Below are 24,989 nucleotides of genomic sequence, written 5' to 3' on the forward strand. Positions count from 1 at the left end.
TCTTTTATTCCTTATTACGCCTAGTTTCGATTATGTCACTGTTTTGTCACTTTTCTTATCAAATGTTACGCCTTCTACATTCGTTTCATTATAATGCACTTATTATAAAAATACATGTCTGTTAATGAATTATTGTACTTCACTTCCTGAACCCTCGTGGTGACGGAACCTGAGGACCGCGACTCGAATCGGCCATTTTGAATGGAATAAAGCCCATTAGAAAACCTCTTATACCACGGATTCTGCCTCTTGTTATTTTGAGCTATTTACTTCAATTTAAGATTCCGCATGAAATTCAGTCCGGTAATATTTATTTTTATTTACCACATAATGGCGCCCGAACAGGGACACTTTCTCATCTCACGCGCCGGCGGTGCGTTGCAGGCCCGGTCTCCTGCCACAGCTGGACGGACCATAAACGCGTACCAGCAGGATTTCCTGTAAGCTCCCTCCGGTCAAGCGGGGGCGACTGAGGCTGCGATCAACCCAGACGAGGCGGTGAGAAGTGCGAAGTATCCCGACCAGAGCCTAGCTGAGAGAGCAAGATCCGAGGTATACAGAGGCCCACCAGGTTTTCCGAAATCCCGACGTCCAGAGGGTCCGATGTCCGCAGTTATCGAGTCCTGTCCATTCTCTGAGGCCTTCCGTTTCAAGGAGCTACTCGGTGAGTACCATCGCCGGGGAGGCGTGTTGACGCGCACATAGGTTGTGCCGGTCAAGACGGATTTGGGTACACAAATCCGGTCTGCACTGTTTAGCAGTGTATATGTACTGTTTAGCAGTATATCAAGTATTCCGAAGTATTCAGTTATTGTCAAGAATTCAGCGTGGTGATTAGTTAGGCAGACTGTCATCATTGTCGACCATTGTTATAATGTTTAATGTTTAAAGTTTAAAGTATTCAGAAATGTCTTGCATATTGTGGTATGAATGACTGTTCATTGTTCACTGTTCATTATTGTGTTTCTCGTATTAAGCAAAGTTCAAGAGTAAGTATCAGATCAGTTGTGAATATGCCGCTCTTCTCGAAGTTAAGACAGATTACTACCAGAAAAGGGGTGCTTGAAGAAGCAGTCCCTATTCCTCCTAGGGATACTCCAGGGCATTTCATGTACCATAAACATGGCTTAGATGCCATATTGTTTCTTGATCTATGGGTAGATTATACCAAAGGATTACCGGAAAGTCAAAGGTGGCCCATAGCGGGAACCTGGGATGCAGAGTGCATCATGAAAGTGGAGGAAGAGTTATGGAAAAGAAAGGTCAGACAGTCACAGAAAGACGCTGTTGAGTTATGGCGTAAAGAATCTCATAGACGAACAGAAAAAGCACGTAGACAAGAAGAGAGGAGTAAAGAAAGTTCAAATAAAGTTCAAGAAAATCTATTAATTGAGGAAGGTATCCGAGTGAAATCAGAACAAGTGAATAGACAAAGAAATGCTCTTATGAATGGTATGTATCCCCTTCTAGCCGAAGGACTACCTAAGGCTGCTCCAGAGATACCAAAAGACTTGCCACCCCCATTATTTCCAATTAAGGTACATCCAAAGGGGCATCCCAGAACCGCAGAAGATGTTTTTCTTTCCTCATATCTAGACGATGCAGCTCCCGAGTATGCTAACGCCACACCACATAGACCGTCTGGCGGAGGGGTCCAACGTCAGGATCAGGTATCTGTCCCCGTGCAACAGCAAGTCCCGATACAAGCTTCGGCAAGCACATCTGTTTCCGCATCTGTCTCCGCAGTCGACTCTACAGAGGTATCGACACCCATAGTTGCTGTGTCACGTTCAACGAACCCATTCACACCCGACGCCCCAGATAGGGCCACGGGAGGTGCTAGCAGTACTTTTACACCACCTAGAATAAATAAACTTGTCTTTCAAGAGTCAGCGCATTCACGTACACCTAAATTCGTAAGTGAACGTACGCTTAAAGAACTCCTTGTAAATTGTAGATATGACCCAGTGGTTGGTAAAGAGGACGAAATGGTCCTGGCATCATTACGTATCAGGCGAGCCGCAGAATATTTAGCAAGGTTACCAGGGATGACTACGCATCTAGATAACATATATCATTTTGTTCAAACAGGACGAGATCCAGGATGTATTAACAGAGCTATGGAATTCCAGAAAGTAGAGATACAGGGGGAACTGTTACGTTTCCTCATAAACTGTGTAATCAGAAATCAAGATCGTCCGGGGGTAGACCCGAATGCAATGCTTATTCTTACAAGATGGAGTCAGAATATATCAGAAGGGAGACACGATAAGCAAAATTGTATAATAGCCATGTGCCGAAAAATACGTAAAGAAATAGAGCGTATTCATGAAGAGAGATTGGGAACAGACGAGTTTGAGCAAGATGAAGTGTCCGAATCAGGGAATTCCGCAAGACAGTCAGAGACCATAGCTTATGTAGGCAGAGGAAGATCTTGTGAAAATACTAGATGTTTTTCTGATCCCATACACTCCGTATGTCCAAATAATAGCAGAACGTATCCGACGCCTGTAATAAATCTGAAGTCTCCTGAACATTCGTTTCAAGCCGCAGATAAGATACTACGAGAACGAAGAGGTTACCACCTCCTCGATTCTATGGATGAGCAAGAATTAGCCAGATCAGCCGTTCACTGGATTGACAGTCCTGAAAAATACGGTGATGAGACCGTAGCACACACGTTTCTCAACCTCAGTACAGATGACCAACGCTTAGCTGGAATCTATATGATTCAGCAACTTCTCATATTATATAAGAGCCAACATGCTGACCCTGGTCCTTTACCTGATATATTAACGGAACTACTCACAAACAGATGGAGAGGTTCTAGTAATAAGCTAATTAAAGAGATATTAGTGTCACGTAAGCAGTACGTCCTTTTTGTAAGTCCGGATTCTCTCTCGCTGCCCCACAGAGAAAGAACGCCGTACTATATGGATAGACAAAATCCTTTACGAGAAGTGCACCCAATAAATGGCGAAGACAATGAGTTTCACCGTGTATTTGTTTACACACCCATATCAAAAATGGAATTATTAGAAATGAAGAAAGTAGTACCTAGTCATGACAAAGACCCAGCGGGTTTCCACCGAGAAATTAAAGACATGTTACTGATGGGAGAGTACACCTTTCCTGATATTATGACGATATTAAAGGTGCTTTTGCCTGCTGGCATTTATGAAAAACTGAAAGAAAAAGAGTGGGAAGTGGGAGACCAAAAGATAGACTGGACAGCATTAGCAGAGGAAGAAAGGAGCCGAGCTGCAGGTTCAGGGCTCGGGGATAAAGTTAAACTGTTACCAGGTTTACTAGTACAGGTACTGCCACGTTTATTAACTACAAAAAAGGAAGATTGGGGTGCAATCACAGCCTGCAAACAAAAGCAAGATGAAGACACAAGCGATTATTATGCTCGATTTGAAAAATGTTTTGGTATAAATAGTGGTATAAAAGCAAGTAGTGACTCATATCCACATTTATTTGTGACAAAATTGGTGGAAAATGCATTGCCTCCAGTGAAGAATAGAATATTGAAATTCGAGAGTACCTGGCAAAGTAACACTCCGTCGCAAATGCTACAAATGTTACAGTATCATCACAATAGAATTAGGGATGAACAAGAACACGAGCATAGACGCATGAAGGATACAAAAATGAAAATGCTAGTTTCTCAGACAGTACCAGCAGATGGTCACAAAAAGGGTGTGACACATTCTGGTGATTCTGCAGTTCCTGTAAAAGGAACCTGCAATTACTGTAAACAACTAGGCCATTATGTACATGATTGTCAAGTCCTGAAACGTAATATAGCTACAGGTATTGCAAAAGAGAGACCACGATTAGTTAGACAAGATCAGAATGAACAAGGAGCTATGCAGCATGGACAGTCCATGCCAGTTCAGCAACAGTCTATGCCAGCCTCACAGCAACCCATACAGTTTGTGCCAGCTGCACCACCGTTGCCTGCTACTGCCACACAAACCACAACACGACAAATGTATCAGACTGCACAGTATGAATACCCTGAGTATCAGCGCTACGCATGAACCAGCCTAGAGAGGGAAGTCGACTTACCGCTTATCGAGATTCCTGTAGATCAAGAAGGACCTTATGTACATAGTGAATTATTAGGTCAAGATAGAAAATTCTTACTCGATACAGGGGCAAGTCGAACAACCATAAAACGTAGTGAAGTTCCAGGGGCACCCCTCTCAGGCTCTCAAAATGTTTCCCTTGGTTTTTCAGGAAAACCTATTGTTAATGAAGTATCACAGCCTCTACCACTTACGTTAGGACCTTTGACACGAACTACAGATTTATTGCTTACTAAATCATGCCCAGAAAATCTGTTAGGAATTAAGACTCTGAAAGCACTAGGAGCCATAATATGTTGTTCTCCGGAAGGAGTAAGGTTGTTTTTACGTGATTTTAAAGGTCACTATGTGTCTAGAGACATGGATCCCCGACTACAGACTTTACCAGTACATCTATGGGCACAAGGCCCTACGGATGTTGGCTGCATGAACATTACACCCTATCGAGTTACATTGAAAGCAGGAGTGGTATTACCACGAATGCGACAATACAAGTTACCGCATGATGCTGTAGTGGCTTTGTTGAAAATCATTGATGAGCTAATTGCCCAGGGAGTAGTTGTAGAAACAGACTCCAATGTATGTAATTCACCGATAATTCCGATTCTTAAACGAACTGATCCTACTGCTCCGCCAGTATACCGATTGGTTATTGATTTGCGTGAACTAAACAAGTGTATTGTACCACAATTCCCTGTGGTCCCTGATATATCATCATTGTTGACAGCAATTGATTCCGAAGCAACATTTTTTACTGTAATCGATCTCAAGAATGCCTTTTTCAGCGTCCCAATAGATCCGGAAAGCCAATACTTGTTCGGATTCAGTTTAAATGGGCGCAGTTTTAAATTCTCACGCGCTCCCCAAGGATTTACAGAAAGCCCCAGCATCTACAGCCAAGCACTGAAAAGAGAACTTGACAGTATCCACATGCCAGTCAATACTGCACTGCTTCAATATGTCGATGATCTGCTGATCACCGCAAGAAGCGAGTCAGAATGTGAAAAAGCTTCTCTGACAGTTTTACATTTCCTAGCCGACAAGGGGCACAAGGTGTCCCCTTCTAAGCTGCAATTCTGTGTTCAGCGAGTTATTTATCTTGGTCACTCGCTGTCCAAGGAGGGAAGGCAGCTTACACCAGATCGCATTCAGTTAATTGCTAACATGTCAATACCCCAGACACAAAAGGAGGTGCGAGCTTTCATAGGCCTCACTTCATATTGTAGGCAGTGGATCCCTCAGTACGCATTTCTAGCAAAACCACTTATTCAGTTAACCACACAGGAGGCAGCCACATCGACTGTTCTCCCTTGGACTCAGGAACATACACAAGCTTTTGAAAGCCTAAAGGAAGCTTTATGTCAAGCACCTGTTTTAGCAACGCCATGTTATAGCAAACATTTTACACTCTTTGTTACAGAACGCGAAGGTACTGCCTTGTCAGTACTCACTCAGGATCAAGCAGGATCATGCAAGCCATGTGCTTATTTTTCCAGTACATTAGATCCCGTAGCTCAGGCTTTGCCTGCATGCCTGAAATCAGTGGCAGCGACAGCTTTAGCAATCAGACAAAGCGATGCCATAGTATTAGGACACCCATTGACAGTTCAAGTACCACATGCAGTAGAGGTTCTTGTGAACCGAACACAAACACAACACTTGACCATAGCAAGACTTACCGGTTATGAACTGACATTGTTTCAACCACACATAGAGATCCGACGGTGTAATACATTGAATCCTGCTACACTATTACCTGTAATTGGAACAGACCCACTAGCTCATGATTGTGTTGAAATCATTGAAATAAAGACGAAACCTAGACAAGACTTGACAGACGTTCCATTGTTAGATCCAGACCTGACGTTGTATGTAGACGGATCATGCATGAGAGCAAGTACAGGAGATTTAGTGGCCGCGTATGCAGTCACAACAGACACTGAAGTTATTGAAACAAATTGTATAGATACTTTGTCAGCCCAAGCAGCAGAACTCATTGCTCTAACGCAAGCCTGTATTCAAGCCACAAATAAGAAAGTTAATGTATACACTGACTCACGTTATGCATTCGGAGTTGTACACGACTTCGGCGTGCTGTGGCGAGAGAGAGGTTATTTAACGTCCCATGGTGCCCACATTCAGCACGGACCCCTCATTCATGCTTTGTTAGACGCAATACATCTACCCACTGCTATATCGATTATGAAATGTAAAGCACACACGAAGGTTACTGATACCATTTCTCAAGGCAATGATTTAGCTGACAGAACAGCTAAACAGACTGCTCAGAATCGCACATTAGACATGACAAAGCCAATAGTTCAGACACCAACACAGTGTATGACAATTAAGGATCCCGCACTTGATGTAATTGACATACAGACACATGCCACAGCAGAAGAAATAAAGAAGTGGACTGAACTAGGAGGGATCCAGACAGATCAAGGGTGGATGACAAAGGAGAAATCTGTATGGTTTCTCCCTGATTCCATGGTTCAAGCCATTATAGCTACAGTTCACAGTCCAGCACATTTAGGAGAGAAGGCTATGCTAGACAGCATTCAGCACATTTGGTTCAACAAACATTTACGAGCAGCAGCTAAACAAAAAGTTCGTACCTGTATGATATGTTGTCAGTTTAATCCAGGAAAGAGTGTTCCCGTAGAGCAGGGTGGATTTCAGCCTCCTGACCATCCTTTTGAAGTCCTCCAGATGGATTATATTCAGATGGAACGTTGTCGAGGATTCAAATATGTTCTCGTAGTTGTCTGCGCTCTCTCCCGTTGGACAGAGGCGTATCCCGTATCAGATTACACTGCCCCGACTACTGCCAAGCAGCTAGTTCGAGAATTCTTCCCACGGTACGGTTTACCACGTGTTGTATATTCAGATAACGGTCAGCCTTTCTCATCCGAATTAATGAAACATGTCTCACTCTTGTTGGGATATCAGTGGAAATTCCACTGTGTCCGACACCCCGAGGCAGCAGGTCTCGTAGAAAGACATAACCAGACACTGAAAATCAGACTGTCCAAAATATGTAGAGAGAAAGGTGTCGACTGGATAGTAGCATTACCAGTTGCACTCTTTTATATGAGAATGGTAGCACACTCTAGAACAGGGCTATCCCCGTATGAGGTGATCTTTGGTAGACCACCGAATATGTGGGGGACGCCTATACCACGCAAAATAACTGACATTGACTGTAACATGCTGACAGATTACTTGGCTTCCTTGATGTCTGCACTACAATCTTCTCGTTCACAGGTAGCTGCAGCCTTTCCCGACAACACTGAGGCGAAACCCCATGACATTGTTCCGGGTAATCTTGTCTTTGTGAGAAATTTCGACAGGAAAAGTCAATTGGAGCCCAGGTGGAAAGCACCGAAGTTGGTCCTGTTGACCACAAGAACAGCCGTGAAGATCGAGGGACGTAAAGGGTGGATTCATTCAAGTCACGTCAAAAAATTCCATGGACTACCTTCAGATATAGACACTGTGCCCTGCACTCCCTCACAGACTGATTCAAAACTTCCTTTTGTTGAAAAGAATGACTCTCAGTGCTATAAATTAAAGCTTAGGCCCAAACAGTCGAGCAATTTGATTGTTTAAGTCCTCTCCAAGGTGAAGCGGTTGAATTGTCTCCGACATGTATCCCTTGGACCTGAGTAGAGAAAATACCCGAGAAATGTTGAAACGACAGGCGTATTGTAAATCACTGCGTAGCCACTGTATTGTGACTTTATTAATTTTGTTTTTCTTGAGTTTTTTAATAGTTACTGCAAGTATATTGTTGCATATGTATTATCCTGATTCTAAACGTGTTTTCAATATAACTGATGAACACTCTTTTAGTGACCTACCGCCACATGAGTTGTCCTATAGACTTGCGCTGCGTAATAACACATTCATTAGTATGTTACATCATTCCCATCAGACTAGTAATGCCACCAATTGTTGGGTGTGTGGCCGACTCCCTCCCTATCAGAATAACAAAGGAGTTCTGCCTTTCTTTCCACATCCATTCACACACAATGGCTCCTGTGGAGCATGGTTTAGTTTATTAAATTCCATAGACCCAGACACAGCAGTTTATCAACAACACTGGATATGGGGAAATCTGAATCTAGTTTTATTTAAAGTCTGTCACCCTAATAAGGAGGGTTACCCCAGTAGAACAGGAACTGATTTAGAAAATGAAGTGTATCAATTAGGTAATTTTACGCCTAATCTTATGATTTTGAATGTCAAATCCGAAGTTGAACTAATTCTGCCCACTATGTCAGTATTTCCAGTTAAGGGTGAATTATGTGTACGAAAAGTTGGTTCCATACACATGGGCCATAGCCAATGCGTTACTACAGTAAAATATAGTGATCAAGGTAAATCTTCATTTAGAGCTTCTCGCCATTCTTACTTTATATGTGGTCAGACGGCATATATGCGTCTGCCTCTAGATTGGGATGGTACTTGTTACATAGCATTCCTTTTGCCACCTGTTTTCCTAGCTCCCCCTGATTATTATCGAAATGTTCATTTAGTACACAATAGAGAGCAAAGAGATCTCCCAGTTGTCGATTATACTGAAACAGCATGGGACAAGTATGTAGATTTCAATAAAGGTATCTTTCCCTATATAGGTACAATATCAAATAGTAAGCTGATACGCAGACTCACCAAGACTCTTGAAGCTGTAGTAAACGAGACTATAGCCGCCCTAGGCAATCTGACAGAGGAACAATCAGTGATGAGAATTGTTGTTCTCCAGAATCGTCTTGTCCTTGACGTCATCCTGGCCGATAGGGGCGGAGCTTGCAGGGTCATCGGATCCAGCTGCTGCATATTCATACCAGAAAATTCGCCATCTGTATATAAAGCTATAACACGCCTTCATAAGATTGTAAGCCAGATACACGAGAATCCAGGCACTTGGACGTGGTCCGGGTGGTTTTGGAGTGTGATATCAGCCTGGGGATGGAGAGTTCTATCCTTCCTAGGTATTGGCCTTCTTATGCTCTTCAGTTGTTGTTTATGCCTACAATGTGGACCAGCGATTTGTGGTCTGTGTGCCACATCGTGTATTCCACATCAAGGTTTTCGTTCAAAATACCAGAAGAAGAAGGAAGAAGAAATGATGCTCCATGAGCAAATCAATGGAATGATGAAGATTGATGTCTCGTGAAGGGCAAGAAGGGGACAAGGAGGGAATGTGGAAATGTGGATTTTCCTGATCAGTTATGTCCCCTATCTTGGACCCCAACGGTTCTATATGCATGTTACAAGTACATGTATGTTCCCTCCAGTTCCAGTTTCTAAGACGCAAACATATGTGTGTCTACCGTTGACATGTTCTCTGTCAGATCCGCCATCAATGGGCTGGATATTCGATTCCTAAGTATGAAAAGCCACCGACTTTATATGGCTAAGTTACTCCATTTTTACAGTTCAGGCAAGTAGGCCCGATTCTGTCCTCAAAGCCTTTCCCTGCTCTCTGTCTTTGACAGCTTCAGCTTGAGCTCGCATCTGTATCCATGAACTTTGTCCTACTCCCTGTGCAGCTAACGGTGACTGCCTCGGCCAGTTTTCGCCTGTCTGCCAAGAAGTTGTATTTCACCTTCGAATTATCTATTTTACTCTTCAGCCGATGCATTCCTGTCCAGTGATTTAGGTAAACATTTCCTTTAGCTCACAAGCAAAGGACTCAGCCTTTCCGTCCTCCTGCAAGTGATTCATAGCCCTGTTGCCATGGAAAGTTTTCTGCCCCTCGCATCTCATATAGACACTTAGACGCTTGTACACGCACACAGTCAGTATAGAATAGATTCTGTCCGAGAGTTCTTCCTTGTGGATAACATAGTTCTTTAAACATAGGATGTTAGATATGATTTGGGATTAGGTTGACTTGACCCCAGACTTCTCGTCTCCACATGTAGAGCTAAATGTCAAGTCCCCTTCACCCCCTAGTTGCACGTCAATTACACGTCATGCTGCCGCGCGCGCATCTATGCCAAGTATTATCTTATAGATCCACCTATGTCTGATAATTCTAACCAATCATGTTTCTTTTATTCCTTATTACGCCTAGTTTCGATTATGTCACTGTTTTGTCACTTTTCTTATCAAATGTTACGCCTTCTACATTCGTTTCATTATAATGCACTTATTATAAAAATACATGTCTGTTAATGAATTATTGTACTTCACTTCCTGAACCCTCGTGGTGACGGAACCTGAGGACCGCGACTCGAGTCGGCCATTTTGAATGGAATAAAGCCCATTAGAAAACCTCTTATACCACGGATTCTGCCTCTTGTTATTTTGAGCTATTTACTTCAATTTAAGATTCCGCATGAAATTCAGTCCGGTAATATTTATTTTTATTTACCACAACCTCACATATGAGAAATAGGAGGGTGTCACAGATTATTTGCAGTAATATGAGTGAGCTGCTGCTGTATCATAATATTGAAATCACACGTCACTATCCCTGAATATTAGATGCAAACACATTTAGAATTTGGACGAGTGTGCCTGTGCAGTGTCAGTGACCTGGCCAAAGAGGGCATGAAAGAGCTGAAATTGGATCATAAATTCAAAGCTGTTCTGAACAAAGGCCCACAAATTCCATTTGGCCCAGGGCCCCTGAAATACTTAAGATGTCCCTGATAAACACACATGTGCATGCAAACAATAAAACAGGTAGACAACCATGTACACAGAGAACAGCACACAGACCAAAAGTAATTCAGAGACAAATGTGCATCTGGAAAACACACTGACTCAAGCACACACGAACAACACGTATAGAGGCATACCCGTACATTGAGAACATTCTGCCACATAACATGTATAGAGGCACTCATGTACACAGGACATTGGAAGAGGAGCAGTGGATGGATGGAGACATATGTATGGTTGCTTTGGTGCAGGTGATGGATGGATGGATGGATGGATGGATGGATGGATGGATGGATGGATGGATGGATGGATGATTGACAGACGACGGGTGTGGTTTCATTTGTAGATGCATGAATGATTTTAGATGTGTGTACGTTTGTGTGTTTGTACAGTGTGAACCAAGCTAAAGGGCTCCTGAGTGTTGTACCACTTCAGAGGCAAAGGTCCAAAAGATACAGCTCAGTGAGTGACTTGAGTAGATTTCTACTGCATGGTGAAGTATTGTTCTCTAAAGAGGTGAGTCTTAACTCTTTCCTAAAATGGAGCAGTGTTGGAGAGGGCCTGATGAATACAGGGATGCTGTTCCAGATCCTGAGTGCACAGATGGAAACCTGTTGCCTTGTTTATTCTTTTGCCTCCAGTCTGACGGTGTCCTGGCTGTGGGGATACAGAGAACCACTAGAAATGGTTGGTTTGTCATCCAGATAGGTGGTACTGTAGGTCGTGATGACTTTGTAAAGTATGTAGCTGGGTTTGAAGTTGGTGCGGGCCGGCAAGGTGAGCCAGTCAAGTTCCATCAACATGAGAATTTACTTTTATGTGAGATGGGTACAAAATCAATGTGTGTGAGGTGGTGGTATATTGAGGTGAAATGTGAGTTAGGTGCGCCCTCCCATTTGAATGAAACATTCTTTTTATTTTTCAGTGCATATTTCCACTAGATCATCAGTGTTACCGTGTACCACAGATTAATGTATGTACAGATAGCTGACATGTGCTTCACCCCCTGTGGTTCATTAGCCTGGGGCTTTCAGAAGGCCCATTAAGGTACAAAGATACTCATGTGGTTTCCCGATGACTTGTGAAGTTATTCAAGTACAGTTTGATGAAGCAAAGTTTTGATGGATTCCATCCTGGGCTTGGGTCCAATTCCGTAATGAAGAACGTCTTCCGGCATAACCGTCCAGAGGCTAATGGGCCACAGGGGGCGAAACACGTGTCAGCTGCCTGTACATATATTACTCTGTGGTACACATAAATGCTGATGATATTATGGAAACACTCACTGAAAAATCTAAAGAATGAAGGAAAAATAACGGGAGGAAGTTATTCTGCTTTATTCAAATGGGAGGATGCATTTAACTCATCTTTCATTGCTATTACATTGGGGAACAGATGGTCCAAACCCCTTACAGTGGTCCACCCGCACTAAAATTGGGTATTCAGTAAAAAAAGAGAGTGCTGGACCTTGAATTTTATTATTACTACAGTTAGTATATGGAGGGATGTGAATGTGTGGACAGGTGAATAAACTGATGGATGGATGCATCACTGGGTGAGGATAAATGGATGAATGCACAGGTGTACGTGGATCAACAAATGTATGATTTGTGCGAGTGGTTGAATGAGTAAGTGAAAACGTGGCTACTGCTGAGGAAGGATGAATGATGGGGCTGGATAGACGGATGTCTCAGCTATTGTGTTATCTCTTTCATTTGGGTCTCGTCTACCCTATTTTCTTGGTGCTGTTGGCTGCTAGTATAGTCCTATTTGTAACAATTTTCTAAAGTACAGGATACTCATTTGTCTTGTGATCATTAAAAGTAACTCCTAATGCCTTGTTCTCTGCACTACAGGACTCAATTCACAACAAAAAAGTTGGAAAAATACAGGACGAAATCACTCTTAATATGTTTTTCACAATTTATTCAAAAAACATTTTCAGGGGTTTCTGGGTGTCCTCCTGTGAAGGTCAGGTGACTTTCTAGGTAGTCCTCTATTCCTGCCATGTATTTTCTCTGTAGCGGAGAACTCAACACAGCAGAATAGCATCCCCTCTGGAAATGCACTTTCTTTTACTCTGTGAGGAAATTTTTCCTCTGGAGAAAGAACCTTGCCATCCGATCAGCGGATTTAGGCCAACTTGTGTTGGGAAGGAAACATTTCTTTGATAAACAATTTTATTGTTTTTTTCAACAAAGACCAGCATATAATCAAATACAGTATACCACAACTTTCATGTGGCAATTCCATGTAACATATGTAGAGGAGAAAAACGAGCATCACATGGACCCATAGCGCTCCGCGCAGCAAACACAAGTCAAAGGAAGACATGTTTAGTCTATCTGCCCCAGCCATTTGCCCCAAACCTTCCGGTATTTAGCTGGACACCCTCTGGCCTCTAAAAGCGGTTTCTTCTGTACATCGCACCAGTCCACCCCTCTTTGCCATTTCGTTACGCTTTTGGGTAACAGATTTATCCAGCTAGCCGCAATGTCACATTTGGCCACCATTGTGGCAGTAGTAGGGAATCATTTGTAGGCTCGGGAACCATCGAGTCCATCAGTGATGCCAAGGAGTATACTTAAGGGGTTATGTGGCACTTCCCAGCCCAGGAACTCCGTGAGCTCTTTCTCTCGGGAGTCCCATTAGCATGCAACAACAAGGCAGGCCCATACCATGTGGAAGAAGTCGGCCTGGTCTTGATCATAGTGCGCGCAAGAGGCATCCGCCCTCATACCAGCGCGAAAGAGGCACTTGGGTGTTAGGTAGGCAGCATGTAAATAGTATAGTTGAACCAGACGGAGCCGGGTGGAGATGGTGACTGTTTTGGGTGCCATTAAGGTGTCCCTTCAGTCTTGCTCTTCAAGGGTTCCCACTCATTTCTCCCATAAGCTTCTCAACCGGGCTAAAGTGTTAGGTGTGTTGTTGGTGAGAGAGCGATAGATAATAGAGACCCCCCCTCGTCCCAGGTTGCCTGTCATAATTTGTGCCTCCGGAGGACTGTATTCTGGTAGGGATGTGCCCTGTGGTATGTGTACATAAAGGGAGTGGCGTAACTGCAGGTGTCTATAGAATTGGGGGAACAACCTTTACAACGCAACTTTTACAACGCACTACACTTACAACGCATTTTTTACAACGCAAAATCCATTACAACGCACTACACTTACAACGCATGACACTACAACGCATTTTTAAAAACTACCTTTACAACGCATTCCATTACAACGCCTACCATTACAACACATAATATTACACTACACTATCCAACACTTACCCTACTGTTGCACCCCCTGGAGTTAGAATAGTAATTTTTACCCCTATACTATCCAACACTTACCCTACTGTTGCACCCCCTGGAGTTAGAATAGTAATTTTTACCCCTATACTATCCAACACTTACCCTACTGTTGCACTCCCTGGAGTTAGAATAGTAATTTTTACCCCTATACTATCCAACACTTACCCTACTGTTGCACCCCCTGGAGTTAGAATAGTAATTTTTACCCCTATACTATCCAACACTTACCCTACTGTTGCACCCCCTGGAGTTAGAATAGCAATTTTTACCCCTATACTATCCAACACTTACTCTACTGTTGCACCCCCTGGAGTTAGAATAGCAATTTTTACCCCTATACTATCCAACACTTTCCCTACTGTTGCACCCCCTGGAGTTAGAATAGCAATTTTTACCCCTATACTATCCAACACTTACCCTACTGTTGCACCCCCTGGAGTTAGAATAGTAATTTTTACCCCTATACTATCCAACACTTACCCTACTGTTGCACCCCCTGGAGTTAGAAAAGTAATTTTTACCCCTATACTATCTAATACTTACCTTAAATGCAATTTACTATTATGCGTTGTAATGGTATGCGTTGTAAAGGTAGTTTTTAAAAATGCGTTGTAGTGTCATGTGTTGTAAGTGTAGTGCGTTGTAATGGATTTTGCGTTGTAAAAAATGCGTTGTAAGTGCATGCGTTGTAAAAGTGTGCGTTGTAACGACATACATCCATAGAATTGCGAGGGGTGTAGGGAGTAACGGGTTTGTAAGTCTTGAAAGGTGCGCATATGGTCACTTGTCCAGACAGCCCCAAGTTGTGAAATACCAATGAGGTCCCATGGTCGGAATCCCTTCAGGCCACTGACCTCTTGAAGCCAAGTCCCCGACCAGAGTGGTGTATATTGAGTCCACTGGGTGCGTCGCAGGGAGGCGCGCCAGGCTAGGAGAACTGATTGCGTCACCGTTGCCATTGTCTTGGGGATAGTTCTTCCGTGCATCATCACCTGGATCCTGGGTAGACCCACGTCAGCCAGTTACAGTCTAAATGCCGGATCGGACCAGCCACCATTGAGCCAGTCATGCAGTCTGAGTAGGCTGGTCGCCAGATAGTATAAATATAGATAGGTCATGCCCATCCCACCATCGAAGAGCAGAACCCGGCACTGGGATAGGGCCTGGCGGGGTCTCCGACCACCCCATAGAAATGTAGTGGTCAGACTGTCACGCTCCTGAAACCAGGACTGTGGGAATTGAAATGGGGTGTTTTGGATAATGTAGAGGAACTTGGGGAGTCTCATCATTTTAAAGAGGGCTACTCTGCCCAGGGGATTAAGCGGAAGCAATTGCAATTTGTGGAGGTCTGCCCGGACTCTCTGCATTAGTGGGGTGACATTGAGAGACCAGGCGAAATCAGGTAGTAGGGCCACCCAGATTCCCAAATATTTGAATGATTGCCTTCTGTTGGGTATCGTGGACTGCCAGTGGAAACAGTCTCTGGACAGGTGGAAGGGGACCAAGACAGATTTACTGGAGCTTAGCTTCAGACCAGAGACCTATCCGAAGAGGAGCAGAGCCCGAAGACAGCGAGGGCCAGATTGGGCAGGTTCGGCCAAGAAGAGCAGGACATGATTTGCATATAGAGCAATTTTGTCTTCCACGGAGTTTGGCCATCTCCAACCTTGAATACGATTGTCAGATCGCAAAAGGCATGCCAAGGGCTCCATTACCAGGGCGAAGAGGAGCAGCAAAAGGGGGCAGCCCTGTCTTGTACCCCGTTCAATACAGAAGGATTTCGAGAGAGCACCATTGACTAGGACTCGTGAGTGTGGGTGGGAATTAAGTACCTTAAGCAGATCGCGGAAGTGTTGACCCAGACCCACCTCAATCAGAACGTCCTCTAGGTATCGCCAGTCTACAAAATCAAACACCTTTTCAAAGTCAAGAAAAAGAAGAGCTAAGTAGGGGGTTATTGTTTGGCGGTGTGCCAAGGCAACATGTAGTCATCTGAGGCAATGTCTAGTACCCCGGGATGGCATGAAGCCACATTGGTCGGGGTGGACCAATTTGGACAGGTAAGGTTTCAGACGGTGGGCCAGAATCGAGGCAAAGATTTTGACCTCCATGTTTATGAGGAAAATTGGCCGGTAATCGGAGCAGTGTACTGAGGGAGGTTGTGTTTTGGGAATTGCCACAATAGGGGCGGCGTCTATTTCAGGTAGAAAGGAGCCCCTCGACCGTTTATGCATAGTTGTCTTACAAGTGTGGAACCAGTGTCTCCCGAAAGTTGGCGTAGCATTCTTGAGGGAAACCATCGAGACCCTGGGTTTTACCTGGAGCAGAGCATGCTATGGCTTCACCAATTTCTTTCTGGGTAATGGGGCGGTCCAGGTCCAGTGCCTCAGTTTTGCTTAGGCGAGGGAGTTGGAGATGCTTTTGGGCGATCAAGCTGGAAAGAGAAAGCTCGGGTTGCTGCCTTGAGTAGAGTTTGGAATAGTAGGCGGCGAAGGTCTGGGCTATTGCCCAGGGTACATTGTGTGTAGTGCCGTCTGGATCTCTGATCTCCGGGATGATACGGTTGGCCATTGGATATGTGGCCAAACAATGTAGGAGTTTCCTGTTTTTATCTCCCCACCTGTACACCCTGGCTACAGAGGATCTTGAAAGTGTTTTGGCAGCCTCCATGGAGATATGTTTGATTTCTTCACGTAAGAGCCTGAGTTGTCTCTCACGTGCGCCATCCTGCTGGGCAGCTGTCTGACCTCCAAGGAGGGTCGCTTGGGCCTCCAATTGAGTGATCTGAGCATCTTGGGATGAACGCTTGAGTTTAAGTTGGCCTTTGGTGAATCCGCGGATAGTGGCTTTACCTGCTTCTCACAGAGTATTCGGGGAGGAAACCGAGTCACGATTAGTGAAAAAGTATTGTTGGAGTTCTGTCCCCACAGCCTTTTTAAGGTTTTTGTCTTGGAGGAACCATGCATTGAACCTCCAGATCGGACGAAGTGTGTTAGGGGGGTCCCCCACCCTCAAGAGGATAGGCGAGTGGTCAGATATGCCCCTAGGAAAGATAGAGACATGTCCAACTTTCCGACAGTCTAGCGGAGGCATAAAAATATGGTCGATGTGTGCGTGCATGTGATGCGCAACTGATGTGTGAGTGTATTGCCTGGTCTGGGGATCCCAAATCCTCCAGGTGTCACATACAGCGAGTGTGCTTGCCCAGTTGGTGAGCAGTCGTACATGGGCAGACCTTAAGTTGTAAGCTCGTAGTGTCAAGGTTTTGGGCACATAACTGCATTGAAATCTCCGCCAATGATTGTCAGCCCAGGGGGCAGCAAAGCGATAAGGTCCGTGGCGCCGTCATCGGTGTAAAGGGAAGATTGCGGCGCATGATGATTGCTACACACCTTGAGCCTCGGGTGAACCCAGAGTGCCAGGCTCTATCGTAACCATAGCGAGCTAAAAAGGGGCAGCTGGTGCCCATAAGATGTGTTTCCTGAAGTAAAAATATGTCTGCAGCTTGGGGCTGGGCATAGCGCACGACCGCTGTTCGTTTGACCGTGTCTAATAATCCATTAACATTCCATGACAGCGCGCGGAGAAGGTCCCTGCCATTATATGTAATTGTCATGGTGGATATTGGCACAGATGGGGGCCTGTGTGGCAAGAACGGGTGTAGAGTTGCCCACTTTGGAAGCAGATTGTGAGATTGTGAGCGCCCTTCCGGGCCGTGTGTGCTGGGCCTGAAGTTAGTGTGTTGTTGAAGACAAGTGCTGGTGTGATGAACAAAACATAGGAACTGGAACATAGGACAACAGTCCCCCCTGAACCCCAACTCGTCCCCCCACCCTATACTTCAGGAACTGAAGCATCTGTCACCCCAAGTGAACTAGAGGAAAGGAACCAAACTAAAACGCTTGGGTATGGGTTTGCGTGGAAGACCCCTCCTACATAAGGGTATTTATCGCTGCATTATGAAAGAAAACAATACATTACGGCGAAAGTCATCATCTTAAAAGGCCTCTACTGCAGAGCGTCTCTGAATGGTCTGGAGGCAGCACAGGTGCTCACCCCAAGAGTGCTGGGCTTCGAGAAAGGTCTGACTCAGCCGAGTCCAACTGTAAATCTTTGAAAGAGGCATCGTCGGGCTCCAAGCGGGCCATGGATTCTGATCTTTGAAGGGAGCTGGAGTCGCCTGTCGGTGCCGGAACGCTATGGTGCTGTCTGGGGTTCACAGGTGAGTCTGACCTGGCTCAACGCGCACCTTGTCCTTTGCGGGAGCGAGTGTGCCTATCCCTTGGCTTGAGCGATTGCCCATTGGTGTCGCCATCCCAGGTTCCTTTGCGTGAGGTTGAGGCATTCACTCTAAGTGGACGTTCTTCAGTCAGCCAAGACCAGGCTGCGTCCGGAGAATCATGGAAGAGGGATTTGTTCTGGAACACCACTCGGAGGCATGCCGGGAACAGCAGTCGATACTGGAGAGCAAGGGCACGCAATTTCTGTTTCACTTCAGTGAAAGAGCATCTTTGGGCTTGGACTTCTTGCGTGTAGTCTGGGAAGATCATTATTGGTTGATCTTGATACGAAAGAGATTTCTGGCTGCGCACCTCACTGAAGATAAGATCTCTATCTTTGAAATTAAGGATCCTGGCAATGATGGGTCTGTGCGGCGTGCCCGGTGGGGGTCTTTGAGCAAGAGAGCAGGGGGCATGCTCAACTGCAAACCACACTGAGAGAGAGCCCTCCGGCATCCAGGACTGCAGCCATTGTTCTATGAAACTACTCACAGGGCCATGTTCGGAGCCCTCCAGAAATCCCATCAGGTGGAGATTGTTGCGTCTCAAGCGATTTTCAGCATCTTTCGCTCTTTTGTGCAGCTCTTTGGTGTGGGATTGGAAACGCGTGACTTGCTCCTTCAGTTATTGACATTATCCTTGACTGTGGAGATGTGAGATTCAGTCTCCGCACTCCGTGCTGTCAAGTTGCAGAGGGCCTGCCGAAGGAGAGCCATATCCACCTGGAATTCATCAATTTTATTCTCGACCGAGGTCTGAGAAGCATTGATTGCCTGTAGGATTGTGTTGAGCTCCGTAGTCACAGGGGGTGGTTTCTCTGCGGGTCCAGTTGCCCCCCCAGGATCATTAGTCGTGTACTGGTCCATCTTGGTTTGTGTTGGGGCAGTTTGGGGCTTCGGTTTTTCCCCATGTTGGTGGGGAGGCGTGTGTAGCCCGGCGTGCCCCAGTGGAAGGAGAGTGCCTCTGTGGCTTGCTTTAGGGCACAGCGAGAGCACAAGGCAAGTCCGCGTAGTTGTGCCTAGCAGTAGTGGACTACTCCTCTTCGGATGCGTTAGGTGTTTGCACCCCAGGGTACTATTTACATGCAAGATCGATGGATTACAATTCATTCCAAGGTATGGAGATTTTGAGGTACACGCCTGTTCCAACCACCCTAGTCCCCCCTGGGATGACACAACCGTAGTGCACAGTAAGTAGGTTTCCGCTGCGGGAATCAGGGCATTGTGGAAGTTGCCTCTTGAGGAGGTCTTGGCAGGCTACCAGTGTCTTCAGGCCGCAGTGACCACCTTCCACCATGTTCTCCACCGCCCAGCGCAAGAGTGAGGAGGCGCGGCGCAAGAGGGGTTCTTAGGAGGATGTCTTTGGCTGCGTGGGGTCCAGAAAAGCGCCTACGGAGGAGGTCCCACAGGCAATCAGGGAGGCCCAGCGGCACGACGAGGGGGCGGAGGGAAGCCACGGATCCCCCGACAGCTTACCGGATCACCGATGGAGATGAACCGGCCATAGTGGCTCTCTTTCGGTCCTTAAAGTGGGTGTCAGGTCGCTTTCTCCATCCGTACCCACAGATCCTCACCGTCACTTGTCCAGCAGGATAGCCTACCGCAAACAGCAGTGCGCTCTCCCTCCGGCCACCAGCCCCCACACGCATCAGGGTCCAGGTGGGGTCAGGTGGATGCCTCAGGCCTCTGGGTGTAGCCTCAGCGCCAAGCTTGGGCTTGTGCACCAGCCCACCCAGAGCAGCGCAGTCCACTGCAGTAACGAAGGCTGCCTCGGGCAGGGAGTCGGCTGCAGAGCACAACGTGTCTGGATCAGCCCCACAGGTTCAGGTCATACCCCACCGCCGACACGACGTACACAGCTCTGGGAATCGGAGGTTGGCCATGTCAATCAAGCTGGGCCCAGGGTTCCGGTAATAGCAGGTCAGGCCGCCTCCCGACCCCGCCACAGTAGGCCGACGTACCTAGGCTTGGATGCAGACGGGGCCAAGCTCAGCCCCAGCTCCCTCCCGGCGCCACTCTGAAGGATTGCCACGATGGGCCGGTTCCTGTCCGCAGTGGCCACGGCCCCTCTTCCGCTCCCGATCCGCCTCCAGCGCCATGAGCCACAACAATCCCGGCGTCCTCATATGCTGCTCTGAGCCGTATCTCGAGGAGTTATTCTGCAGGCTTCATCGCCATCCTGTGAGGGTTTTCCACTCAGTCTCTAAAGGGCAGTTTTCCCGACCCTCCAGCAACAACACAGCTTGTCAGGACGTCTGAAGCTGGTCCAGAAGGCATCGCCAGGTAGCAGACCGAATTTATTGGCAGCGATACAGGCGGATGGCTGAGCGGACGATGGCGGGGTCCAGAGCACTCTTAGAGTGCGACCGCCATCTTGACGCTCCAAAGCCTGGGAAGGAAATTTACATCCCTTTCCAGGGTGGAAAGGGTTGTGAGAAGAATTTGAGAATTCACTCAATCATACTTGTTTGTGGGTGTTCCCGAACTTCCAAGGCAAACAACACCTTGAAATGCCCACTTCCTACCCTTAGAGTGAAATTTATGGCTGAAGAGATCTAGGCACCTGTAGCAGAGATATCCGGGCTTGTAAATCTGTTTACAGCAGCCATTAATCCCTTTGTGAATTCCTGGCATATGTAAACTTACATGTACAGCCTAATTTACACATGGGAATTGGACTCAAAGTGTCTCAACGTGTATATAGATGGGTGAGTAGTGACTAGATGGGGTTGTGGTTGGATCACTACCTTGATGGATGACAGCATGGGTGCATACTTGGATGAATGGGAAATGGGTAAGTGCTGGGGAATGCCTGAATGCATGGTCATGTTTGAAGGGATTAAGGGATATGTGACGAATGATTTGCAAAAATGTATTGAAAAGGTTAATTTTGCATGAGGACTGTTTTTTTCGGTTCAAATGGGTTAGTTAGAATTTGCATTTATCATACCACGCTTCCCTTTGAGCACCAATTTTTTTTTTAATGTTTTTATGCTTTGCTCACTTTTGATTTTGAATTGTTCTCTCTATAACATTTCATGCCATTAAATGGATTTTTTTTTGTCTTCTCTCTCGATCGCCCGTCCCACTTCCGACCTCCTGACCCCTTTCTTCACTTCTGCCTTGCCAGAGAAGTGCGTGTGCAAGGAGAAGATGCTGGGAAGTGTTGTGGACTTCTGCCAGATGAAGTACGCCTACGGTAAGCGCCAGGAAAAGGGTGGCCCTTGTTTGACCTGATTGGACAGCTTTGCAATAATTTTCCACAAATAAACCACGTTCCCGGTGCAGCGCCCTACCAGGAACCAATACAAGGCCGTGCTTCCAATATGCCGCCCTTGAGTGAGCTCCCACGAGGCGGACTTCCTGGTTACTAGCCACACCCACCACTGTGACTCTAAATTGAACTCAATGTCATCCCATTTATAGCACGTCTGGCTCCGACATTCCTACAGCCGGCGCAGTCGTGCTCACGTGCTCACTTTCGGCTATTTCGTTCCCCCTGTATATCGAGTCTCCAAACCTATAAATATATAGGGCTCTCGTGTAACCTAACACAGGGTGTGGGGATTGCAAAATGTAAAGGATATATTGGGAAGCAATTGCTAAGGGTGGGCTGCTGTAGGCATGTCAACGTTTCACAGCTTTGAGGAATAGCCGACTGACATTAGAAATTAGACATTTATTGGAAATGCTTTCACATACACTCATGTTTTGAATGATCACAAATTCTGACGTGGCAATTGATGCTACAAATAATTTGAAACATCTGTAGGTCTGTCATGTGGAACGCTATTGTATATGTATAGTAATCTATCATTTATATATCGATTTTATCTCGAGCACTCTGCATAGAACATTTCATATGTAATTGCCCACTCGGAACTGGCATTCGTTATATCAACCTCGGTAGGATGAAAGGCTGAGTTCATATTGCCAAGACTCGAATCTGTGACCTGCAGATGACCCACGGAACTGAACAATACGCCCTCGAGCCGCTCAGTTAGAGATGGACTCTCGTTGGCACCTGTTATGTCCCTCGGAGAGGCACGCTTGGCGCGCGCGGCTGGGTTGGCCTTAACAGCACGCGGGGCTTATAATGGCACGCGGACACAGGGGTGGGCGTGGTCCGGATCTGCCGGGCCTGGCAGTTCCTTTTATAAGTGAGGTCACCTAACTTCCGAATCAACCAAAACCTCCTCATCACCGGGTGTCCCACTCAACAGATTGTTTTAGATACCTTTTCCTTTAATGAATTTTGAATGTGAGTGATGGGCGAGAGCCTATTACAGACATTTTGCAAACAAATGTGTTTATGTTTCATGCAACATACATAAAACGTTTCTTTGTAATCAAAACAGGACCTCACATATGAGAAATAGGGGGGTGTCACAGAGATTATTTGCAGTAATATTTGTGAGCTGCTGCTGTGTTACAATATTGAAAACACACATCACTATCCCTCAATATTAGTGGTAAACACATCTAGAATTTAGACAATTGTGCCTGTGCACTACCAGTGACCTGGCTAAAGAGGGCATGAAAAAGCTGAAATTGGACCATAAATTCAAAGCTGTTTTGAAGAAGGGCCCCCAAAATACGTTTGGCCCATGGCCCCCAAAATCCTTAAGATGCCCCTGGACTTCTGGCAGACACCACGGTGCCTCAAATGTGTGTGACTCTCCATGGCTGCAGCTCAATTGGGAGTCGGAATTTACTCCCGGGATGTCAGCCTTTTAACAGCTCCCTGTCTCCCACCTGTGGGTGGGTGGCCTGACTCTCATCTGTCCAGACGCTTGCCTGTTTGGACCTGGTGGTGGTGAGATGCTTGGTTGATTGGTGGGGGCACTGTGTCCCACACGATGGTGAGGAATGGTGTCCTCGACTTTCCTGCCAAAAACACTAAACGCTATGTGCTACTTTGGTCATGGTGCGAGGGGCCCACTGGTATTTTCTCAGAAATGCTTATATGACGTCTTCTATGCATTGCTGGTCTGCCAGTCCGCGTGAATCTCTCGACTTCCCCTCTGGTTTGAGGCCAACAAGGAATGCTTTTCCAGTGCTTGGTCCTCCTGGAGGCCAGGTAGTTCGCTAGCTCCTGTCCATTAAAAGGAGGTCTGTTATCTCTTCGCTGTTCTTTGATCAGGCCATGAGCGGCTATAACTTTTTCGAGTTTTGGTATGGTCTCTCCAGCTGACGTTGACCCTATCACCTAGATATCGATGAGGTTGCAGGCATTGAATGGATGGGTCTCCGCCTTAAAGGCTGCAATGGGCTTGTCTGAACGGTAATATTATGTTATAGACCCCCGGGGCTATTCTGTCTTCAACTTCAACAGGATATGATTGATGTACTCTGCAACTTGGCACTTACCCATGCCAGAGTAATGGCCCTGGGTGATTTTAACCTATGGGCCAATGGGAGTCTGGATTCCGGTTACAATAATCTGCTACAGTCATGCAAGAACCTAAATCTAACACAGTTGGTCTTGGAACCTACTCACATGGGGGGGCCATGTTTTGGACCTGATCTTTGCAGAAAAATAATCTGTCAAGGTGGAAAACATTGTCCCGGTGGGCTGGTCGGATCACAATCTGGTACTATTCCGGGTAACGATCCCCAAATCAAGGCGAGCGGAGGCAGCCAGGGAAAGAAGCTACCTAGATAGGGACTGGAAGAACCTCATAAAGAGGGCTGACTTATCCCCAATATTTAAGGGCAATGGGCTTCTAGATCTCCTGAAATCAGTGGAACATAACTATACGTCATTCTGCAGACATATCACCGAAACCCTTGATCAGATTGCCCCGGTTAAAAAAAACAGAAAGATGGGGAGACCTTCTGCCCCATGGTACAATGAAACATTGAGGACTAAAAAAAGGGGTTGTAAACTGGCTGAGCGACAGTGGAGAAAGGCATACACAGAGATAGACAAAGCCCTCTGGAAGGAGAAACTAGCCAACTATTAAGAGGAAATTGTAAATGCCAAGGCAGACTACTATGCTGAAACCATCCTGAAGGCGCCCAATAGAAGCAGGGGTATCTTTAAGATCATGAAGGACATCGCTAGCCCCGAATGCACCAATAACAGCATCCTACCCAGTCAAGAGCTATGTAATAAACTAGCTACCTTTTTTGATGAAAAAAATACGGAAAATCATAGAAGGGCTGGAAATTGACGAAACGGTCATATCTGGCAAGACAGAGGGGCAACCATCTACGAGTAAGCAAAAGAGTTGGAAAGGGGAGGCAGAGTCGGAAGATCAGGTGGTCCATTTGGATAATTTTGAGCTCCCCTCTGAGGAGGAGTTCAACAAGATAGCCCTAGGAGTTTCTTCGGGATCTCCTTTGGACCCCTTCCCTCCCAAAACTTGGAAGGCGCTGGGAGGCGAACTATTCCAATACTCCGACAGCTGTGTAACCAATCACTGAGCAGTGGACAGGTCCAGGCGAGCTGGAAACAAGCAGTGATTACACCTATGCTGAAAAAACCTACACTTGATCCAGCATGCCCTAAAAGTTACCGACCTATATCCCTCCTCCCCTACCCAGTAAAGATCTTAGAACGGGTGGTGAACAGAGCGCTCTCACAGTATTTGGAGGATAACAACAAGCTGGAAGATGTGCAGTTTGGGTT

The 24,989-nt window shown here is 46.0% G+C and overlaps 1 protein-coding gene across 1 annotated transcript in view; it reads left to right on the top strand.

The window, feature by feature from the left end:
• Positions 1 to 24,989, top strand: part of LOC146797419 (netrin-4-like) — a 311,780-nt gene that overhangs the window by 269,777 nt on the left and 17,014 nt on the right. Inside the window, exon 8 of the mRNA XM_085624438.1 lies at positions 21,486 to 21,554. Coding sequence (XP_085480564.1) covers positions 21,486 to 21,554 — 69 coding nt within the window. The remainder of the gene's footprint in view (positions 1 to 21,485; positions 21,555 to 24,989) is intronic.

This window comes from Triturus cristatus, chromosome 9 (genome assembly GCF_964204655.1).
Source record: "Triturus cristatus chromosome 9, aTriCri1.1, whole genome shotgun sequence".
NCBI lineage: Eukaryota > Metazoa > Chordata > Amphibia > Caudata > Salamandridae > Triturus > Triturus cristatus.